Source organism: Sebastes fasciatus, chromosome 6, assembly GCF_043250625.1.
Source record: "Sebastes fasciatus isolate fSebFas1 chromosome 6, fSebFas1.pri, whole genome shotgun sequence".
In the NCBI taxonomy this organism is placed as follows: Eukaryota; Metazoa; Chordata; class Actinopteri; order Perciformes; family Sebastidae; genus Sebastes; species Sebastes fasciatus.
The window spans coordinates 2,677,245-2,699,701 of NC_133800.1; the positions used below are offsets into that span (position 1 = coordinate 2,677,245).

Here is a 22,457-nt window from a genome sequence, read left to right on the forward strand (position 1 = left end):
TTGAGATCCCTGGTCTAAACCAGCAATAAGGTACTAGGTGCTGTGTGCAGAGGAAGTCAGCAAATAATTGTTTTCAGCTAGTGGTTCCAATTATTAAATTTTGGACTTGACGATTCGGCTCCGCTCTACTCTTCTGCTTCTTCTCTGTTGCAACTAAATACTGGATTTAAACACACAAACATTTGATCATTTGAGCAGACAGTAGACATCTGTCACAAACTGAAAATACCTTGCTGCTGGATAAAAAGGTAAAAAGTTACATTTTTGATTGGAGAAGCTATTTTACCAAATCATGGAGTAACATACACAGTGCTGAGGTCACAGGTGGAGCTAAGAGGTCACCACTTTAGGGTTGTGTACAGTGTTCCTTCTAAGCTTAGAAGGTCTACTTTTCATTCCATTCAGACACTACAGCAAATCAGTAAACTGTATGTCTAGCTGAAAGGGATATATTATTGAATTAGAGAGAATATTAGTTAGGGTAAGACTTAGGTTAGGCATTTAGTTGTGACGGTTAAGGTTAGGGGCTCCTCACAAGTTTAGAAATACATGTGTGTGTCAGACCTCCTGTGCCAGCCCCTCCTTCCTCATCCTGGCTGCTTCATGCCTCCACAGCTTCAGACACACTGCTGCACCGATGAAGTAGAGCACCATGGTGATGAACAGGAAGACGATGGCTGCGTTCTGGCCCGACTCGGTGCGACAAAACGCTCCATTTACTCCATTATTGAAGACCGGCATGTTGCATAGCCCCCCTCGAGTGGTGTCCCTCACATACACGATCCCTGCTGCTAAATAGAGCACTCCCAAGACCAGGTTGATGGAACACTCCGTGATCGGCCACCAAGAAGAGTCTAGAAGGATGGCTCTGTAGTACATGCTCATCCCGAGAACGACCAGAATAACAGTCACTATCCACGCGAGACCAGCCACCACTAGGACAAAAGGGGTCTTGGGGCCTGTGTAGTAACCGCCCCCAGATCCATATGCACTAGCACCTCCACCGAGCCCCCCAAACATCTGCGGCTGGGAGTATCCATACATATTGAACCACTCGTTGTCCTTATGAACATAAGCACAGACACAAGCGAATACAGCAGCTCCCAGAAGCAGCTCCACACAGCCCAGGATCCTCAGCAGGCCGGCCCAGGACTTCATGTAGGCGTAACGCTGGTGGTACTCCTCCACCCGCTCGTGGTACGTCAGGGCCGAGAGATTGGTGGGCACTGCGGATGCTGAGTCGAGGGCTTCGGCGCCCAACAGCAGTCCGTCTCGCTCCTTCTGAGAGTTGTAGCTGCCCCCAGAGCCGCCGTAGGGGTCCCGATAGGACCCTGGAAGGGACGGAGATGGAGGGGCGGAGTTGGGGGGTGAGCAGGGGATTCCTGCCGTGGTGCGGCAGTTGGCGCTCTTAATGGATGAGAGGGCAGGGGAGTAAGGGGTAGGGGAGTAAGGGGCAGGCGGAGGTGGTTGAGGGGGGGGGACGGACCAGCCCTTGCTGCCCCGATCGCTGTTGCCACGGAAGAAGTTCTTGACAGAGGAGGGGATGAAGCGGCGGACCGGCTTAATGTCCATGGCGTCAGAGTCTTCCTCCATTGGCTCATCATTGCTGGGGGGGTAAAAGGCTTGAGGCCCAACAGCTGCCTGTTCAGGTAGAGGTGGTGGGGGAAGGGGGTCCAAGCTGACCGCTGGCACTGTTCCATGCAAGGTGTCCGGGGGTGGAGGGAGACCCGGGTCCCGCCATAAGGAGCCCACAGGGACCTGGTCATAGTATGGGATCTCCCGCACCCGGTCAAACCTGGTGCCAGAACCAACTCCTCCTGAAGACATTGGGACCTGGACTCTGTGCTCGCTACAAAGACAAATACAGAGGATTAGAACAGTCTACTGTCAACAGATGGACCTGCAGCTACATGTTGACCTATATGAGAGGCTGTTAGAATGCAGTTTGATTAACCACAATGAGCAACCAGTCAGGAGACAGGGGCCCTGCAAAGTTGACCAATATTGGAGTTCACCCGACCTAAAGACACCTATATCTTCTTTAAAAAACAAACAGAACAGTACGGTTCATTGGAAAGCTAACAAACAAGGTTATCTACAATTTCAATTTCAATTATTCATTTTCTGTTTTTCAGTCATGTGATGATAAACAAATGGGAAAACTGAAGTAATATATTTGAGGTGAAAATGAAAATCATAGGCAATATTAAGGATTCATGTGTAGACTGACCTACCCACCATATACTCAGAAGTCTGTTGTTGCTCAACCGATAGCAGACACAAAGAATAAAAAATTCAGGAGATGTAAAGATGTGTCTACTCTATAACATATTTTAAAAATTAAAAAGATTGTTTCTTGTTTTTTTTTGCAAATTCAGATTTAAGGATAAAAAAAAAAATCGCCTAATTTGCATATTTATTTTTGACCAACAGTAATAAAACTGTGGATAACCATTGTTTGTTAGCTTTCTGATAATCAGTAGAATCATACTGTTGTGTTTATTTTAGATATTTGAGTGATTGATTTCTTGCCCCTGCTTTATACAATGTTGTAGATAGCACAGGTTAATACAGGTTAATCCCAACCTCCCCCCCAAAATCACAAGATTATTAAAGGAATAAGAATGAAAGAAATAAAATGTGTTTTATCACAAAAAAATAAATATATTTTTTTCTGACTTTTCTTTTTTTTTACTATTGAAATACTGCACACTTTAAATTATCAATAAAATCATTGAATTGAAATAATGTGAGAGGAGACTAAATCCCTTTAGTGAAACTGTTGAGGAGTCGAGCCTACAAGGAGTCACAAGAAGACATTACTTTACATTAAGGGCTCACAATTTAGCACAGTCTGTATAAAAGCTAAATGTAAGCTAAGTAAGTGGGCCTACATCATAATCAGACTAAATGTTAGCATACTTTAGAGGTTCCTGGGATTAAATCTTCCTGTTGTCGGTGAGTTTCTGCAGGTCGAGGATGTGGAAGTGTTCAATCTGAGCCTAATTGATATAGCACCATCTAGCCTGCACATTTAATGTGGACCAAAAGGATAAATGTTGCTTAAACAACTGTCCAAACATTTACTGAGGTTGTAAAGATGACATGTTACTGATAGGAAACAGGTGTCTCAGCATGGAACCACTCATGTTGGAAACCGGTCAGATTTTGATCAAATAGATCAAATTAAAAAAGCGCTTTAGTTTATAATGAAAGTACAACAATAACTCCTCCATCTCTATCGGTCCACGTTTACATGTTTACAGTTATATTCCTCATTAGAAGCGAAAAGGACACAACTAACTCGGTATGTGGACTTACCTCTAGTGGATTTACCTCTAGTCTGATTTCTCTCAGTGGAACAGGTAACAACATCCTGTCTGTCTGTCTGTCAGCCTACCTTTGTCCTCCACCTACTGATCTCAGGTCAGACATCACTGTGAACTAAAGGTTCACTGAGGCTCGTTAGAGGGAGACCACACTGATCCCAGATCCACACCCCCACGGATGTATTAAGTCCTCAACGACTCTAAACTCACCTAGCCAGAAGGACCAGTCTCACGATGCGTTCAAGGGCTCCTCTCACATCCGACTTCCCACTTTCCGATTCTTAACCCAATATTAGTTCATTTATTGGTGTGTTGTTTTATATCTGAAATGGTAGGATGATAACTAGCCTATTCTTTATTTTTCTCGCTCTTTATTTTTATCATCACAGTTGTTGTTGTTGTTCTTCTTCTTCTTATTATTATTATAGCCTTCTCTTATCCTCCCACATACAGCTACTAGCATGGTTCCAATTCTCCAATATTCATCATATTTAGGAGATTACTGCGTATAATCAGCTGGCTGATATATTGTAAAGTATTTGAAATGAGTAGTTTTTTATAAATGGCAGTCATTGAGAGAGTGAATAACATCAATAACTAATTAAAGATGCAAAATAGAGTTTTATCAAAATTGAGTTTCTCTTCTCTCTGAAAAGCTATTAAAACCAAATCCTCAATAAGTAATCAGAGCAACTGAAATATTTGGATTCTGTGTGACTTTAAGACAGAGTATGACCAAATTCTACTGTGGCTTTTTGGAGAAATGACATTACAAATTCCCTGAACAATGGATGCATTATTGACTTTTTCTTCATCTTTGATGAGCTGTAAAAACGAAATTCTCAATAACTCGCCTTGATCAAGCAACTGTCATTGTAGGACTGCTAAGACATACATACATAAACAATATGAATAACTTTCACTGTATTAAAGCTGCAGTGGGTAGAAATGGAGCAAATATTTACAGAGCTTTTGATAAAACCAGCAAATATCATTTTTCTTAGTATAGTACTTTTTCATCCATGTCCATATTTTTTTCAATAGGTATTTTCTCATGAAGACAGTAATACTGTGTTAGTCCCTGTTTGTAGTCTCATGGGTTTTTATTTATTATCAGTTAAAAAAACATTTTAAGTTTAAATAAACTGATTCAAAGCACGAGACAAAACACTTTTTGTCCAGCAGGTGGCGAGAAATGACCAAGAAACAAAATCTATTTTGGCTGTTGTTGAGGCATTACAACACCTTGGGTTAAACAATTGTCTTATTGTTTGTTCTGTGTACTCAGTATTGATACTCAGTGGATTATCCTGGTGGAATCAAGTAAACTAAGCAACAGATATCAGTAAACTACACGTAGATGGTGGTGGAAACATTTAGTTAGGCCTATGCTCATTTAGTTTAGTGAACTCTAGAAGATAAAACTCGATCTTCAGAGGGGAAATTCACATGTTGCATTGATACAACAGACGGGCTAAAGAAATAGGAACAAGAACAAATAAAATGATATGATTCAAATAGAATAATGAATTAAAGAAATTACAATCAAAAGATATGTACACCAATACTGGACTAGCTGTTCAAATATATAAATCTATGCATGAAGTAGAAATAGGTACAGTATCATTAAAGCTGCAGTGGGTAGAAATGGAGCAAATATGATTAAAAAAAGTTACTTTTATAAAACGGTCACTATATCCTGACAGTAGTGCATGAGACAGGTAATCTGAAAAAATCACGTGTCTCTGTGTCCTCCGGTGCTCCTAATGGCATCTAAGATTTCACAGACCGGAGGAAAACAACCAATCAGAGCTGATCTGAGGTCTGCCGTCCAGCTGCCATCTATGAGAGACACGAGTCAATCACTAACCAACTCAGACCAAACGGTCAAACTAGGCAGTGCTGATCAAATATGAATCAGTATTCTGTTACTGTAATGCCTATTTCTCTCCTCAGATGTTCTCAGAATCATCTTGTAGTGTACTGTTTAGCTGTAAAATGAGAAAGTTTGTGACCCGGCAGCCATGTTGAGATCAGACGGTAGACTCCAGCTCGCCTCTGATTGGTCATTTTACTCCGGTCTGTGACCGGAAGACACCGGACCGGAGGACACAGAGAACCATGATTTTTTTCAATTACCTGTCTCATGCACTACTGTCAGGTATTGTGACCGTTTTATAAAAATTACTTTTTTAAATCACATTTGCTCCGTTCCTACCCACTGCAGCTTTAATGCTGAAGCGATGACTTACATTATTGCTTGTTTTTGAAAAACATGAAAAGATTCCTCTCTGCTGCATGTTCCCTCAGACACAGTGCATCCTCTCCAGGTTATTTTAGACCTATCTAATAAGAATAAATCACAGCTTGTCATGAAGCCAGCTATTTTATGCAAAATCAGAAAACAACAGTCATTAACACATAGTCATTCCATTATTGGATCCAAACAACCAACATTCTTTTTTTTATTTTCTCATTTTGTGTAGCTGTAAGACAGACGTCATGTTCTTGTGCATTTCCATATGCTTCTCCGGCGTCCTGGGTCCTCTGAACTGAACGCAGGGTTGACTGATTTCAGTGAATTCAGAGGTTGTTGTGGGTTGCATTATCAAGGGATCACAGAAACCTTTGCTGTGACTTCAGATATATTTTTCCATCTATTAAAAAACTTGTAAATAATAATTTACCTGCCTATTCTTTTTGAAAATGACCCAACATACAGCGATGGAAAGAGAGAAAGAAAGCAGCAAAAATTACAAATTTCAGAAGGTATGGACTTCTCTTCTCTTCAAATAGAAATTCATGACATAAATAAAAGTGTCACACAAGGGGGAGTGTATAGAGGTTGAAAAACCAAACAATTAAATTGCTAAAGAGGGAGAATATATCATGTTACCATAATGAACACGATTGTGTTTGTTGTGGAGGCCGTTGAACGGTGATGAATCCGAGGGATCTACTTGTCTCTGACTAGTACACTCTGGGTTTAAATAACTCGCATCACGCTTGGTAAGATCTTAAAAATCCATATCTGGGCACTAACTCTACTCAAATATGGTTTGAATATGGTTTACCATCTCAACTAAAAAAGAACATGTAAAGCATCTGATGTGCTGATGGTCAAACTAGGTCCCTCCCTGTTGTTGGTTTATCTACACTAGAGAATGAGATTTTTGCTTGAAAAGTGAGTTAAAGGATTACTCCACTATCCAAATAGATGCTGATTAATTTTGCTTTAATTAATTGATAAGAAAAAAAAATCTAATTTTTGCATGTCCAGCTGACCTGTTGTGCTTTGACTAAAATAGTTTCCATAGGCTACACAAGTTAATTGAAAATATGTTATTAGCAACTGAACACTATAATTACAGTTCCTGTAATTATAGTGTTCTTTCTGGGGAACTTCTTTGAAATTATGGGTAAATTACAGAGCTGTAAAGTAAAGCATTACCATATTATGTAATATATTTGGAATGTAGCAAAATGATCTAATATTGAATCTGCTAATTGATGGTGTCTTTCATTGAGCCCATGCTATAGCTGTTGACTGATCATTGATTTGGTCTAAACTGTGAGCCAACAGAACTAATAAACAACTAAAAGTCACGTAACTCATCAGTATTTGGATTGGCTTGTGTGTGGATTGAGTTTGTGTTAATTGACTAATCGTGACAAACTTAATCAAATGTCAGTGAATTTGGGTCTTTCAGGGCCCCTGGGGGGGGGCCCGCGATAGTTGTTATGCCTAGTTGGTAATCCAGCCTCGATTTTTCACACAAGTATTTTCTCCTTTATGAAATTCTCTAAAGAGGAAACTGATATATAAACCATATGGCTCCCCTACATATAGCATAATTGATCTTAATCCAACCGTCATGAAAACTACAGTAACATTACCCCCCCCCCCCCCCGTCTCAGACAACCCTGAGTGCTTCACATGTACAGAGATGAGTCAGTGTAATATTCTACATCATTCACACATGATGGCATTTGGTCCAGGAGAGCTAGAAAACCTCCACTTGAACAGGAATTCACACGCTTTGTGTCTCCCAGTGATGATGTCATAGCTCATCGTGGCGCAGTGGCACCTGGCTGGGCTGGAGGAAGACGCCCTCCATGGAGAGCCACCAGTTGTGCTGGTTGGGAGCGCTCATGCCATGCACCTCACGCTGGCCGCGGATGGGGTGGCCGTATTGCTCGCCCGTCACGCTCAGGAAGACATCGGTACCCACGTGTTTGAAGCGCACGGCTTCATCGCGCTCCCAGTGGACGCCGTCACACTGCACCATCCACGTATCCAGGTCGTCGCCCTCGCCGTTCTCTCCGAAGGCGCTGACCTCCTGCAGGTGACACAGAAAGGCGGAGGAAAACAAAAAGAGACAATGAATGTGTCGTAGTAACAGAAGTTGTGTGTGTATCCAGAGCCTGAAAGCACACAAAAACTATTAAAAACACATCATGTTTAACACAAGGTATAACCGGGAGTGTTGGTGTCACTGTCTGACCTGGTTATTAGACAGCGGTGAGCTGAAGTGGTGTGTGTGGAGGTTTCGACCGGTCTTCATGTGTGTGATGCGGATGGTCTGACCACACTTGATGGCTTCACCGCGCTGACACGGACGGTTGGGCTTCCCACGTATCTGCCAATAACTGTTGGCATCATCTGCATTCTCCACTCCAGTCACAGACTGTTGTCCACTGCCTACAGACACACACACAAACACAAGGCATAAGTCACAGATCCCACTGAGCTCTATTTAACATGTTAGACAGAAAATCTCTAACTTTAGGAGGTTTAGTTTCAGTTGTTAAGTGATGACAACATGGACAAAGTGTTCTTTTGTGTAACCAGTAGACTAATTAGTACCCCCAAAAAAAACATTAAAGCAGGGGACTTTTATTTTGAAGAATCGCTAGAACGCGACTCGACACATAGACACAACAACGTCAAAAGCAATGGTTGCAATCTGCCATAAAATGGAAAGAGGAAGAAGCAATGTTAAAGCTCTGCTTCGACAAAGCTCCTATACACAAAGATTGATGGTAGAATGATGAATGGTCCGGAGGGACGCCTTGTGGGAAGACCAGCCCCCACTCTGCCTCTGATTGGCTGTACCCTTCCAGGCGTTCCAGGCGTCTGCTGACGCTAGACTAGCTATGATGCTAACCAGCGCTACGAACTAGACAGGCCCGGGCGACATACTTGCCAACCCTCCTGATTTTCCCGGGGCACTCGTGTTTTTCATTGCCCTCTACTGGTTTCCTCCCGGGGTCACAATTCCCGTATTTCTCCCAATTTATGGCAATTTTAACACCTTTTTTCCTTTTCGTTATTTCAACCAGTTTTCTGGCACTGTACAGCGTGTATAAGCTCTACTGTTTCCACCCAGGCGACAATAGAGCTACACCAAATGTCATTTCCCGGCGGAGGGGAGCTGCTCGCGCCACCGCACAGCACCACAGCAAAGCCGTCTGCCTGGCACAAGCCATTGGTAATAACGGCTTGTTGCATTGTGTCTGGAAGGGCCTTCACTGAGAGAATTGAGAGATTATTCAGTTTTCTTTCCTGAGAATGAAAAGTAAAATTAAAAGTAGTCCTATTTAACAAAAAATGCTGTTGCAGTGTACTTATTATTTTGTTATTTTCATTATTTAAAAGTCACCAGAGTGCAGGAAACAAAGTCTCTGAAACTCTAATTTGAACTCAAACTCCCTATTTTTGAGGTCTTAGGGTTAGCAAGTATACCGGGCAGAGAGTGACTCAGCCACAGCAGCTCACGTTTTTGTTACCGTAGTCCGAAAGTAGGCTACCCAACCCAAACAGTATGTTTTTTTTTTGTTTTTGTTTTTTTTACAATTTTTGCATGATATTTCATCATTAAATTGACTTCTGAGAACGAGGTTAGAAATCAACTGTGCAGTTTCAAATATTGGCAGTTCTACAAAAATTGAAAATGTCTTCCAACATTTTCTGAAGCTCCACAAACAGGTGCGACAGGAAACTAGTGCCTGTGGGTATTGCTGGCTAGTCGGCTGGCCAGTCCCACTCACACACCCACTGTGAGCTGGCTGGAGCTCTGGAGAGAGACCAGTCTCGTAGACAAGAGACTTTGATTTCCCTGTTGATGGATGGTTTGTTTAAATATCACACCACAAATGTTCATTATAAAATGAATAGGAACCTTTGGTTATCTGCCTTGTTCATTTTTTTTTTATTAAGTGCTATATTTTTTACATATTTGATTTCACATATTCCCATATTTTTGGATTTATTAGAGGCTATCAACTGCCTTGGCAAAAGACTTATCTGTCAGACACAGTTTTAATAATAACGTGACACCAAAACCCCACAGGAGAACAAGGTATAGAACGTACTATCACACAACATATGAAAGTAATAGAGCTAAACATTAAAGTTGTTCTTCTGAACCAGAGAACACTTAGCAGATGTGTGTGATATAGTATTTTTTTAATTTATTTAGCATTATCAGCCTGGCATCTTGTAACTTGATCAGTATCTAATTATACCTAATGTATTATTACATTTACAAAAATGTAATGTGTTGATGACAGTTTTGTTAATTGCGAGTGCATTTAGCCAATGTAAGTTCTTATTTATCTAAGTCACTATTACACGCCATTTGAATGGTTGAAGTGTCAAGTGTCAGCCAGAGGCTAATTTGCATTCAGACTGTTCCTGAATCTCTTCCAGGCTCTCTATTTGAATAGGGGAAATGCACACTTCTCGTATGACCACCTTTACTTGGTGTTAGCAAATGTAGATGTGTGTGAATGACAGTCTACAGCTACACTGAGACTGACAGAAAGATTCTTGTGGGGAAATGAGGTAGTTGCAGCAGCATGGTGACAGGAGAAGATGGAGGGCAGGTGGAGCAAATGGGGGAAATTTAAACAAATGATCAACAGTAAATAGAATGGACTACAGAACTAACAGAGGAAAGCAAAATAGCAGGATCAACAGAATTGTGAAACAAAAGTGAATAGATTAGCATTTTATCATTATCATCATCATAGCATGGGGGAGTTGCATGTGACATGCAACATTTCTTTCCAAGCATATGTTGTGATTATGATAATGATAAAAGACAGCATAAGAGCAGTTAAGCTACTGCTGCTCCAAAATAGTAGACAATAGCTATACTTCGATTTATCATTCCTGGAATACATTCAAGTCAATTCTTTTATTAGTATAAACATGCCAGTAAATACTGTTGATACACATCACCATGATCTGATGACAGTTACTAGGTGTGAACTGTAGCTATTTAAATCCAATGTTTCCAACTTGGTGCATTATAAACTTTACAATAGGCTTTACTTTGAAGAGTTTGATCGGAAGCCTGGTGGTTTACATTTTGGTGGTTTTGAGTAAAAACGTGAAAAAAGAAAAACCCATATTTATTTTTAATGGGCCAAGAACAAAATATGAGTACGACACAAACAGGCGTCTAGCCTAGTTTAGCCATCATGCGGAGGGAAAACTTCATGCCAAACTACATCGACAGAAATGACTATTTCATATTTTTCTGCTTGGCTGGCAAAATCAAACCCACTTGAGAGATAACTTGACACATTTCTCAAATGAATAGCACATCTGCTTAAATACGGCGTGGGACAAACGTGGCTAAGAACATTTGTTTCGATTAAATGTCAAGTGATCGTATTTGTTCAGCTGTTATTCCTCCAGTGCTTCACACTCACTAGACTGCGTTGGGCGGCGGTCGTCAGTGGGTGTCATGTGTTACATACAGACTGATGTTTCACAGAAATACAGGGCTGCTTGATAAATATTGTACAGGCCGAATCTACCACAGAGTCAAAACCTACAGAGGCTCTGTGTTCGGAATGTATTGTAGTTTATGTGAACTTGCAGATGAGCAAGGAAACTTTAAATTGTCAATTTTTTTAATGGAATTCAACACACCGTTCTTTACACACAACATCTGCTGCAGCGGGAGAGACAAACACAACCCACCAAGTCCTATTTGTTGTCGCTGGAATTACAGTTGGAGGTATATGAATGCATGGAAGTAGATGTAGATAGATGGGCTGTGTGTGTGGAGTTATCTCAGGTAACTTACCTGAGCCGTATTTGACATCGTGTGAGTGTAGGCGGACGTTGTGTCTGGTGTTGAGCAGTTTGAGCAGCGAGCCGCAGGTCACCTGGTTGAGCTCAGACTCTCTTCCTTCACTGTTCGACCACAGCAGCACAAACAGCAGGGATCTGATTAAAACGTGGACAGCGTGAGTTAGCTCCATCTTTGTGTCTGTTCTCTTCTGACAGGAACAGCTCATTCAGTCACTGGAAACCTTACTGCTGAGTTCAACCAATCACAGCATGACAAGTCCTGAAATACGGAAGTAAGTGTCGACATGTGATTGGTCAAAGTCATGTAGTACGTAGCCGAGCGGTCAGGTTGCTGGCCAATCAGAAGCAGGGATCTCCTATAATTATTATTATCAATAATTTAGTGGTAATTAAGTGGTCTAAAAAAGAGAGAGTGGACAAGGTCTTTATTCATACCAAAGGCAGCTGAGAAAGAAAGCTGGGAGAATGTGATATGACTTACTTTTACAGTTTTTAGTAGCCTTCATTTACATGAATAATAACCTACATCGACAGACCATAGTTGGCACACAAAAATTTACTCTGTGTAGGAAAAGAAAGCTTGATTACTACCCAGAGTCAGCTACTATGTTATCATTCTGATGACTGTATAGAGCAGAGGAGGCTGCTACATAGAGGCAGAGGAGGATGCACCTCCTCATTTTTGAGAGGCAAGAGGGAGATCAATATATTAGTTATGGTTGAAATAAACCATTATGGTTGGAATAAACCATTGCCAAATCCCAGTAGCCTTTCATTTATAAAATAATGTTTTTCTCTTCTTTGGAAAAATGCTGTAAGAGCGACACCTGCAGGGCAGGCAAGAAAGTGGTGGTGGAGAGCAGAGGAGGTGCTGCTGCTGTCCTCTTATATCAATTTAATGTATTTCACTTTTTTCATGCTAATCTGTTATTTACCAAAACACGCAAAATGACCAATCAACAACCATAAAACAAACATTGCATTAGTTCAATGATGATTTCCAAATTTCATCTTCAATTCTCTACCACTGTATGTACGAGAGTGTGACGAACTGGCAGTACAGAGATAGATGAATACAGTAGAACAAGAGAAGAAATTATAACATTTTAAACACATACAAATTAGATTCTATTTAGGCATTTTCAACAGACTCCAAATTTCCTTTTTCAGATTTACATTTCCCTTTTTTTTGCTAGCTATGGTGGATGGAAACTGCCAAAATGAAAAATAAATGAATAAATATGTAAATGACTCGATAAATAAATAAATATGTCATTAAAGCAAAAATAATATTAAAAATAAATAAATAAATTGATCAAATATGACATGAATTGATATTTCTTTTAATTTCCTTGTATTAACTCCCTTATTTATTTATGCTTTTGTTTATTTTTTCCTTTTATTTATTCATTTATTTATTTTTATTAAATTTTAAATTTATTTATTTATTTTTGCATAAATTTGTTTATCTATTTTATATTTAATTTTGAATGTATGTATATTTATGTATTTATGCATTTATTTATTTCTGTATTCTTTTCTTTATGCATTTCTTTACACATTTCTTTTTAGATTTCTTTATGCCAAACTCAAATTAGTAATCTGACAAATAGGCAGATCAATTAAATCCGATACTGCTTCCAGTAATTTCAAATTGAGATTATCCAGCCACTAATGCCATTTCTTTACATGTCTTACTTTTCTGTTATACTAATACTGACTTTTTCAAATTTAAACTTACATGACTTATTTTTCATTAGTTTGTTTTTATCAACCTGTTCATCAACCAAGCCCATCTATTTCATGCCTTGGATCCATACATTCATGCAAAGTCTGAATTTGATTGCAGAAAAAAATAACTTAAAGGTATAATATGTGACATTTTCCTAAAAAACAATGTATAGACTCACAGAAAATTAATCCTTCTCAATCATCACTTCTGAAGTGTGTGGTAGTGTCTCTATCTGAAGAGACCCATGCCCTCTGCCTTTATTTAGTCTTTTCTTATTATTTTGCTGTGTTTGGGACGTTTCTGGGCAGTCAGAAAATAACTGGCTGTCAAAGTTAACAGATATTTGATTTATTTTTTAGGTTGTAGTGGGCTCAGTTTTAAAGCTAGAGTGATGATACTAAGGAATCCATTGGTACCAACCATGTCATAGTAGCTTGATAGATAGATAGATAGATAGATAGATAGATAGATAGATAGATAGATAGATAGATAGATAGATAGATAGAAAACTTTATTAATCCCGAGGGAAATTCAGGTTCCCAGCATCACAGTTCCATAGTGCAAAAACATGTTAGTAAAAAGGCAGTAAAAAAAGTTAGTAGTGCAAAGTACAAAGTACAAAAAAATATACCAGATATAAAAATAGAAGATGAAGAAAACTGTTAAAACTGAATATAGTGCAGGGTAACAGCTGTGATACACAACTATTAAAAAAGTGAATATAATGCAGAAGAGACTGTTAAAAGTGAGTATAGTGCATTATTATCCGTCCTGCAGACTGTCCTCCTTTGTCCCCCCTCTCCCTAGAGAGGTGTTGTACAGTTTGATGGCTCGGAGGACAAAGGATTTCCTGAGTCTGTCTGTGGAGCACTTGGGGAGCAGCCAATGTTGCGAAGGACGCTAAATAACCCTCTGAATTTATGCTGAATTTTGGCGAGGAAAAACTGTCATGGCCATTTTCAAAGGAGTCCATTGATCTCTGACCTCAAGATATGTGAATGTAAATGGGTTCTATGGGTACCCACGAGTCTCCCCTTTACAGACATGCCCACTTTATGATAATCACATGCAGTTTGGGGCAAGTCATAGTCAAGTCACCTCACCCTCACCCTCGGTTACACTGCACTTATTGCACCACACTTTAATTCTATTTATTTACTGTGAAGTGCTCCATAAGTATGTGTGTATTGGGGGAGTGTGTGTGTGTGTGTGTGTGTGTTTGTGTGTGTGTGCGTGCGTGCGTGCATGCGTGCATGCGGGTGGGTGGGTGTCTAGGTGTATATTCTCTTATATTTATTTCATAATTGTGTAAGTATTCCCTACCTCATATTTTATTGAACAATTTGCTACTGTTGCTGCTTGTTTATAATGTTTATAATGATGATTATATTTTACTTCATTATTGTTATTCAATTGATTGATTGATCGATTGTCTATTATATAGGGATGAAAGAGTAACAAACAGGAACAAAGAATCTCACTGCCATGTAAATGTGTATGTGATCAATAAACTAAACTTGAAATTTGAAACTTGAAACTTGAAACTGGAAGTCAGCACACTGACACACTGACAGCTGTTGTTGCCTGTTGGGCTGCAGTTTGCCATGTTATGATTTCAGCATATTGTTTTATGCTAAATGCAGTACCTGTGAGGGTTTCTGGACAATATCTGTCATTGTTTTGTTTTGTTAATTGATTTCCAATAATAAATATATACATACATTTGCATAAAGCAAGCATATTTGCCCACTCCCTTGTTGATAAGAGTATGAAATACTTGACAAATCTCCATTAACCATGGATAATCGTGCGATTAAATCAGGATTAAATATTTGAATCGACTGACAGCCCTAAAAAAAACGTTTTATTTCATGATTCAGTTTTTTTCTCACTAAAGCTTCTCCCTCTTTTCATTCATGCTTTAACTCACTCAACCATCGCTGCTCTCTCTCTCTCTCTCTCCCTCTTTCCCCCTCTCTACAAAAATAACAAATGAAAAATTTTTACATCAGCATCCAAAACGAATGGTGTTGTCTTAGTGTTCCTACCTAGTGATTCATTGACTGTATTCCAGATGTTCCTACTGTCTAAATTGTAATTTTAGATTTTTCCTTGATATTTTTTTTATTTATTCTATTCTTTGTTACGATTTGATTGCTATACTGCTTGGTTGCTTCATGTGCCGTGTAGTCTTGATCTAGGGAGCCACAACATTTTCTCACAATATGGTTGTTCTCATCCTAACCCGTCACATACTGATGCTTGGTCAGCCCGACACATCAATCTATGATGCTCCACTATGGTCGCAGTAAACACGTGGTTAGGTTTAGGAAAAAAACATCATGGTTTGACTTAAAATGACTATGTTTTTAAAGTGAAAATAAAACTTAAAGCTGCAGTGGGTAGAAATGGAGCAAATATGAATTAAAAAAGTAATTTTTATAAAACGGTCGCTATATTCTGACAGTAGTGCATGAGACAGGTAATCTGAAAAAAATCATGTTCCTCTGTGTCCTCCGGTGCTCCTAATGGCATCTGCAAGATTTCACAGACTGGAGGAAAACAACCAGTCAGAGCTGGTCTGGAGTCTGCCGTCCAGCTGCCGTGTTAGAGCCGGCAGTCAAACTAGGCAGCGCTGATCAAATATGAATAATTATTCTGTTACTGTAATGCCTATTTCTCTCCTCAAATGTTTTCAGAATCATCTTGTAGTGTACTGTTTAGCTGTAAAATGAGAAAGTTTGTGACCCGGCAGCCATGTTGAGATCAGTTGGGGAAATACCAAGCACCGCCCACCAGCCGGAGCACAGCCAATAGGAACGCTCTCTCTCTGAAATGACCTGTGATTGGTCGAAGTCTCCCGTCACGAGCTAGATGTTTTATAGCCTGAAAACAGAGCCATGGGGAGGAGCAGAAGTCTAGTTTCCTCTCAGAACACTTGAATTACAATATGCTGAAAGGTTATTATGGAATTTCTGGCCCAATAATGCCAAAAACATTCTGCCTACTGAAGCTTTAATTTTGATAATTTTGATAATATTAAAATATTTACCAGTCTCAGCCAATGAAAATGTAACATTTGGAAATTTGACTTTGACCTTGTAACTAAGTTGACTGTATTTAACCAACAGGTGTCAGGTGTAGACCTCACTTTGTAGAAGTGGTTATAATATTTACATACTAACCTCATCACGTTAAAAGTTAATTTGCAATTCTTTTCAATATAGGGAATACAGGATTTTTCAAAAGGTACACCAAAGTATCCACATATGTTTGGCCATATAGTGTGTACAACACCTGTAATGCATTCATACAGAACAGCCCTGATATAAAATATCTTTGTGAAGCTGCCAACGCCCTGTAAAAGCTTTACACATTTTAGATTTTTTACAGCACTAGACTGCATTATACTTTTAAATGTTTTGTTTAGCTTTTGAAATAGTTCTGTTCATTATTTCAAAGTTGGTCCATGTCATCTTGGACCCTGGCTTCACTGTACTCATTTTGGCACAAGCTGACATCGACAGTATACGGCTAGATAATGATGATGGGAACAGATAATAATGCTTTTACGTCACTTTTGTAGTTCCTCCTTACAGAGCTTTTGATAAAACCAGCAAATATCATTTTTCTTAGTATAGTACTTTTCATCCATGTCCATATTTCTTTCAATAGGTATTTTCTCATGAAGACAGTAATACTGTGTTAGTCCCTGTTTGTAGTCTCATGGGTTTTTATTTATTATCAGTTAAAAAAAACATTTTAAGTTTAAATAAACTGATTCAAAGCACGAGACAAAACACTTTTTGTCCAGCAGGTGGCGAGAAATGACCAAGAAACAAAATCTATTTGGGCTGTTGTTGAGGCATTACAACACCTTGGGTTAAACAATTGTCTTATTGTTTGTTCTGTGTACTCAGTATTGATACTCAGTGGATTATCCTGGTGGAATCAAGTAAACTAAGCAACAGATATCAGTAAACTACACGTAGATGGTGGTGGAAACATTTAGTTGGGCCTATGCTCATTTAGTTTAGTGAACTAGATAAAACTTGATCTTCAGAGGGGAAATTCACATGTTGCATTGATACAACAGACGGGCTAAAGAAATAGGAACAAGAACAAATAAAATGATATGATTCAAATAGAATAATGAATTAAAGAAATTACATTCAAAAGATATGTACACCAATACTGGACTAGCTGTTCAAATATATAAATATATGCATGAAGTAGAAAATAGGTACAGTATCATTAAAGCTGCAGTGGGTAGAAATGGAGCAAATATGATTAAAAAAAGTTACTTTTATAAAACGGTCACTATATCCTGACAGTAGTGCATGAGACAGGTAATCTGAAAAAATCATGTGTCTCTGTGTCCTCCGGTGCTCCTAATGGCATCTGCAAGATTTCACAGATTGGAGGAAAACAAGCAGTCAGAGCCAATCTGGAGTCTGCCGTCCAGCTGCTGTCTATGAGAGCCGGCTGTCAATCATTCACCAACTCCAAGCAAACAGTCAAACTAGGCAGCGCTAATCAAATATGAATCAGTATTCTGTTACTGTAATGCCTATTTCTCTCCTCAGATGTTCCCAGAATCATCTTATAATGAACTGTTTAGCTGTAAAATGAGAAAGTTTGTCACCCGGCAGCCATGTTGAGATCAAGTTGACGAGATACCAAGCACCGCCCACCATCCGGAGCACAGCCAATAGGAACGCTCTCTCTGTGAACTGACCTGTGATTGGTCAAAGTCACATTTTTTAAAGCCTGAAAACAGAGCCATGAGGAGGAGCAGAAGTCTAGTTTCTCTCATAATACTTGAATTACAATATGCTGAGAGGTGCTGAGAAGATTTGTTAGACAAATGTATCCCATGGAGGAAAGTATTTGCATGTATTTACACAACTTCTTTTGATGTCTCCATTAGAATTTTACAATTAAAACTAATCTACAATTTCTTGCCTACTAAGAGAATGCTAAAAAAAATGGGGCATCCAACAATGTGACTTCTGTAGATTCTGTGAGGAGGAAGAGGAGTCAGACATTCATTCATTTTGGTATTGGGAAGTTTCATTATTTTGGATTAAAGTTGAAAGGTGGATCTCAGTCTACAAATCAAATTTCTATAGTTGTCCTTTATCCATTATGTTTGGTGATTTAAGGGATGGTGGAGAAGGAAAAGACCTGAACAACATCATCATCTTTATGATGATGGGTAAATCATGTAAATATTTTAAGCTATAAAAAGACAGCAATTAAACACTGAACGTTTCAAAATGTTTTTGAAACATCAGTGGGTTCTTGAGAAAGATGTTAATAGAAATAAAGAACAGAATATCATTTTTGAGCGTGGGTGGGATACTTTGAGTCAGGGTGAAGACTGGAGTTAAACAAAAATTAATAAATATAAATAATGTTGATAAAGGTCAACTAAAGGGATGTAAATATGTCCTTTTTTTGTCTGTATGATAAAATAGATAATTGTGTAAGCGAATGTGCCTAAATGGATATGTATATGAATGTGTGTGTAGATATAGACATATGTATATACTGTATGTATATGTATCTATATATTTTAGTGGTTTTTTTGTTTCTATATGTTGTTGCTGCTGTCTCTATCTCCCTCTACAAGTATGTGTATGTATTCCTTTAACCTTAAATACAAAATAAATATTCTGAGAGGTTATTATAGAATTTTTTTCCAATAATGCCAAAATCATGTTGCCTACTGAAGCTTTAAACCATGAGATGAATTCAGTGTGATCACTAACAGCAGGATCAGATCGTCTCTCTGCTGCTCACTTTGTCGTCCAGCAGGTCGCGACAGACTGCCGTAAAAGACAGACAGCGTCGCAGAGAGCACTTTATTCCCAGAATCATCATCATCATCATCATCATCATATCCGTTATCATCAGCAGCATTATTTTCCTCAGCATCCTGCAGGTCCTGCATCCCGCCGGCTGACACTCCACCAAGGTGCGTGTATGAATACAGTGGATATTGAAGCTCAACCTGCCGAGGCGGCTTCACTCAGTCCTGGTAAAGATCGGATACTGTGGTTCTGTTCAGGCTACTAGAGATCTGGAGACTGTGGTTCTATGTTCAGGCTATTAGAGATCTGGAGACTGTGGTTCTGTTCAGGCTATTAGAGCTCTGGAGACTGTGGTTATATGTTCAGGCTACTTTACAGGAGCTGTGAGACGGTAGGAAAGCTGCAGGGATGCGCATCATCAGTGTTTTTTTTATCATCATATGCTGCTGCCTGATGTCTCATTCTGCGTCAGGGCAGGAGAAGGTGACAAATAACTGCTACCTACCCTTAAAACCTCTACTATCCATTTAATAGCGACGTCATAAACAACTGAAGGATTTTGAAGTATTTCGTCTTTTTCCGATCAGAAACTTCAATATTAACAGGCAAAATAATGTTTTGTCCTTATTTTTCTTTTATTGGACTGTTAAATTAAATGTTAATTTAACGAACACCAGCAGATTAACCTTCCATCATGTTAAATAACGAGCTCTTAATATATTTGTATTGTTTTATTTATTCATTTATGTCATATTATTTATCCAGAAGCGTTTTACCTTAGCGTAGATAACTATTCTGACATATGGAAATAGTACAATTTAATTACAAGGATAGATACCATTGTCCAAACAATGAAATAATTGTTCTTAACTCTATAGCCATTCATTTGAATCTCTTGAGTTTAATTTAAGAGATGAAGCATTTCGTGCAAGGTGAAAAGTGCAAACAGTAATTAGGACATTAAGGTCTAAAACAATTGAGTTTTAATTCTTAATGGGCCAATTTCTAATGTTAATGAAGATCCCCAGTCTGCTTTTAAATGGATGATTGAAGCTTGAAAGGTAAAAATATTCAGAGGTCAGTTCTCTGATCTCATTAAGATTAAACTGAGGTATTAAACTCTTACTCACTTAAACAGACTGTTAGTTTATCTCAAGAGATGTGTGTAGATTGAGGAATAATTTAGGCATTTTAAGGATTTTTTTAATGGATGTTAGTCAAATACAAACACACCTAGCCTTAAATTATTCCATTTAAATTTAAATTTGCAGAATAATTTTTAACTTGCATATGATTTTCCATATACAAGCAAATGCTTAAAGTACATCATAAAATAGTATTAAACTATTGTAAGTAACCCAGAGGAAAATAAGGTCTATTTAATAGCAGGTAAAAACTGTCTCTCTGAGAACATAATATGTTTTTTTTTATTATTGCTGGTGTTTTTCCTCCTAAAGGAAGTTGCCCCTCCTTTTTACTGTGGTGGAAGGTGCACTGCTGCTGACCTTTAACGGGGCTATAGAGGGTGGGGGTGGGGGTGGGGGTGGAGTCCAGGAGGTGGGGGTGCAGAGGGAGGTTCCCAGGCTCTCCAGGCTCTGCTCAGTCCCACCAGGCAGAGCAGAGGAAATGTAAATGTGACCCGCCACCTCTGAAGAGGAAGTGTTGTGTTGGTCTATTACCTCGCCTAGATGTTTCTAATGTTTCTACAGCACTGGCTCTATTTCACTGGTTCTACTGCTACTGACTGAGGCTCACAGTCCTGCATATAGCACCACACTGAACCTGTTCAATTTGTTCTTTTATTATTTGATGTCTGAAGATGAAACAGGGCAGCGAGAAATAAAAAATAATCCTAGACCATAACACCCTTTATAAAACAAAAAAACATATTCAGAAACAAAATTAATTATAAATGAATCCAAATTAGCTATTTTCTAATATTTCTACATGTTAAATATTTAGGACAGTGGTTCTCAACCAGGGGTCCGGGGACCCCCAGGGGTCCTTGAGGGAGTTCCAGGGGGTCCCCAGAAAAATGGGGAACAGTTTATTTTCACAATTTAATAATCTATAGAAGTGAATTGAGTCCAATAAGAGTAAGAGTCATAAGAGTGAATAGCCTGATTATAGGTTTCACTTCAACTGTACATCATATTTAACATCCAAAATATTTTGAGATGGAGGTCCCTGAAGCCAAGTGTTATCCGATGGGTGTCCGTGACCTAATCTGTAATCTGTTCGGGGTCCTTGACATGAAAAAGGTTGAGAACCACTGATTTAGGATGTTTTTATGTAGAGAGTTAAATTAAGTTTTAGGTGGTTTTACACTTTATTATTTATTAATTAATCATGTTTTCCAGCATATTTAAGATTATTTTTAAATCAGTGAGATATTAAAAGACGCTGTATAACCACCACAGCTTAATGGAGGTAAACAAGGTCAGTTTGGTGCAGTTTGATATAACTTGGGATAAGGGATTCTTTTTTTTTTGGCACTGATATTTACAAATGTCTTTTTCCTGCTTCGGACTCGCAGTGTGCCAGACTGCTTATACAGAAGTGTTTGAAATAGTATGGTTCTAGTGAAGATGCATGTGTTTGGGAATCATTGGATAAATGAAACTTTGTTTTGATATAGTTTTGCTGTTGTTAAACGCGGCCCCCCATTTACTTCAATTCATCAAGACTTTTAGTCTTCGTTCACCGAGGAGGCATGCAAGAAAAACAACGTTTTCTTTAAGATTTCAAGGTAACACGGGGTGAGTAATTGACATATAAATGGTCATATTGTGGGTGAAGTATTCCTTTAACGGTTAACTTCACCCAAATTACAAAAAAAATAAAACAATTGATTTTATTTGTCCAGCTTTGGATATATGTCTTTGTGACTTCTGCCTCCACTCCAATACAGTGGAGGTGAATAGTAATTTGTTTGTGGTGATCTTAGTGTTACATTTACAGAATCTCTACCCACATTACTAATCCACAGAACACATTGCCAAGAGTTTTCATTTGAACTAAATTACTTAGTAGTCCCTATGAAAACAGGGACACTGTTTCCGGAAAGACAGGTTGCTGTTGAATATTTAAAACCACAAACTATATTCCATTCACCTCCATTGTTGTGGTGGAGGCAGAAATCTCAGAGACTAAAACAAAAACTATCTACATGGCTAAATACCACCTGTACTGTTTTTATTCACATTTTGTTCGTTTTTTTATCCATATGTTTTAGGATTGTCTAAATTGTCACTTTGCATACAATTCTTTTGCTTAACTCTTTCTTGTCTGTCTGTCCCTTGTCTTTACTTCGTTTTCTCCACAAAGATCAAAAGAATTTTACTTTATCTTATCAGGAGCTTTTATTACTGCCTCAGACCTATAGGAGGCTTAACATTCTTACTGGTACCACCCCAACATCCCATACTATCCTTACTGCCTCCTATAGGAGGTTTAACATTCTTAATGGT

At 38.7% G+C, this 22,457-nt stretch overlaps 2 protein-coding genes across 2 annotated transcripts in view; both read right to left on the reverse strand.

Moving 5' to 3' along the window:
• marveld2b (MARVEL domain containing 2b) overlaps positions 1-3,530 on the reverse strand; it is a 30,363-nt gene extending 26,833 nt beyond the window's left edge. Inside the window, exons 1-2 of the mRNA XM_074637172.1 lie at positions 3,401-3,530; positions 565-1,849 (exon numbers count right to left, since the gene is read on the reverse strand). Coding sequence (XP_074493273.1) covers positions 565-1,849; positions 3,401-3,435 — 1,320 coding nt within the window. The 5' untranslated portion in view covers positions 3,436-3,530. The remainder of the gene's footprint in view (positions 1-564; positions 1,850-3,400) is intronic.
• A 2,166-nt stretch (positions 3,531-5,696) lies between these two features.
• On the reverse strand, positions 5,697-11,675 carry sdf2l1 (stromal cell-derived factor 2-like 1). Its single transcript, XM_074637109.1, has 3 exons — positions 11,432-11,675; positions 7,835-8,031; positions 5,697-7,669 (listed from the first exon to the last, which is right to left on the reverse strand). Exons 1-3 carry the CDS (start codon positions 11,643-11,645, stop codon positions 7,391-7,393), a joined length of 690 nt encoding a protein of 229 aa, XP_074493210.1. The 5' UTR covers positions 11,646-11,675; the 3' UTR covers positions 5,697-7,390.
• Positions 11,676-22,457: the final 10,782 nt, after the last annotated feature.

Excerpts from the sequence above, each read along its gene's own strand:
- sdf2l1 (XM_074637109.1), bottom strand. The coding sequence starts at position 11,645 with ATGAGCTGTTCCTGTCAGAAGAGAACAGACACAAAGATGGAGCTAACT. Across the intron at positions 8,032-11,431 it reads CGATGTCAAATACGGCTCAG|GCAGTGGACAACAGTCTGTG; the intron begins GTAAGTTACCTG and ends GTGTGTCTGTAG. Across the intron at positions 7,670-7,834 it reads CACCGCTGTCTAATAACCAG|GAGGTCAGCGCCTTCGGAGA; the intron begins GTCAGACAGTGA and ends TGTCACCTGCAG.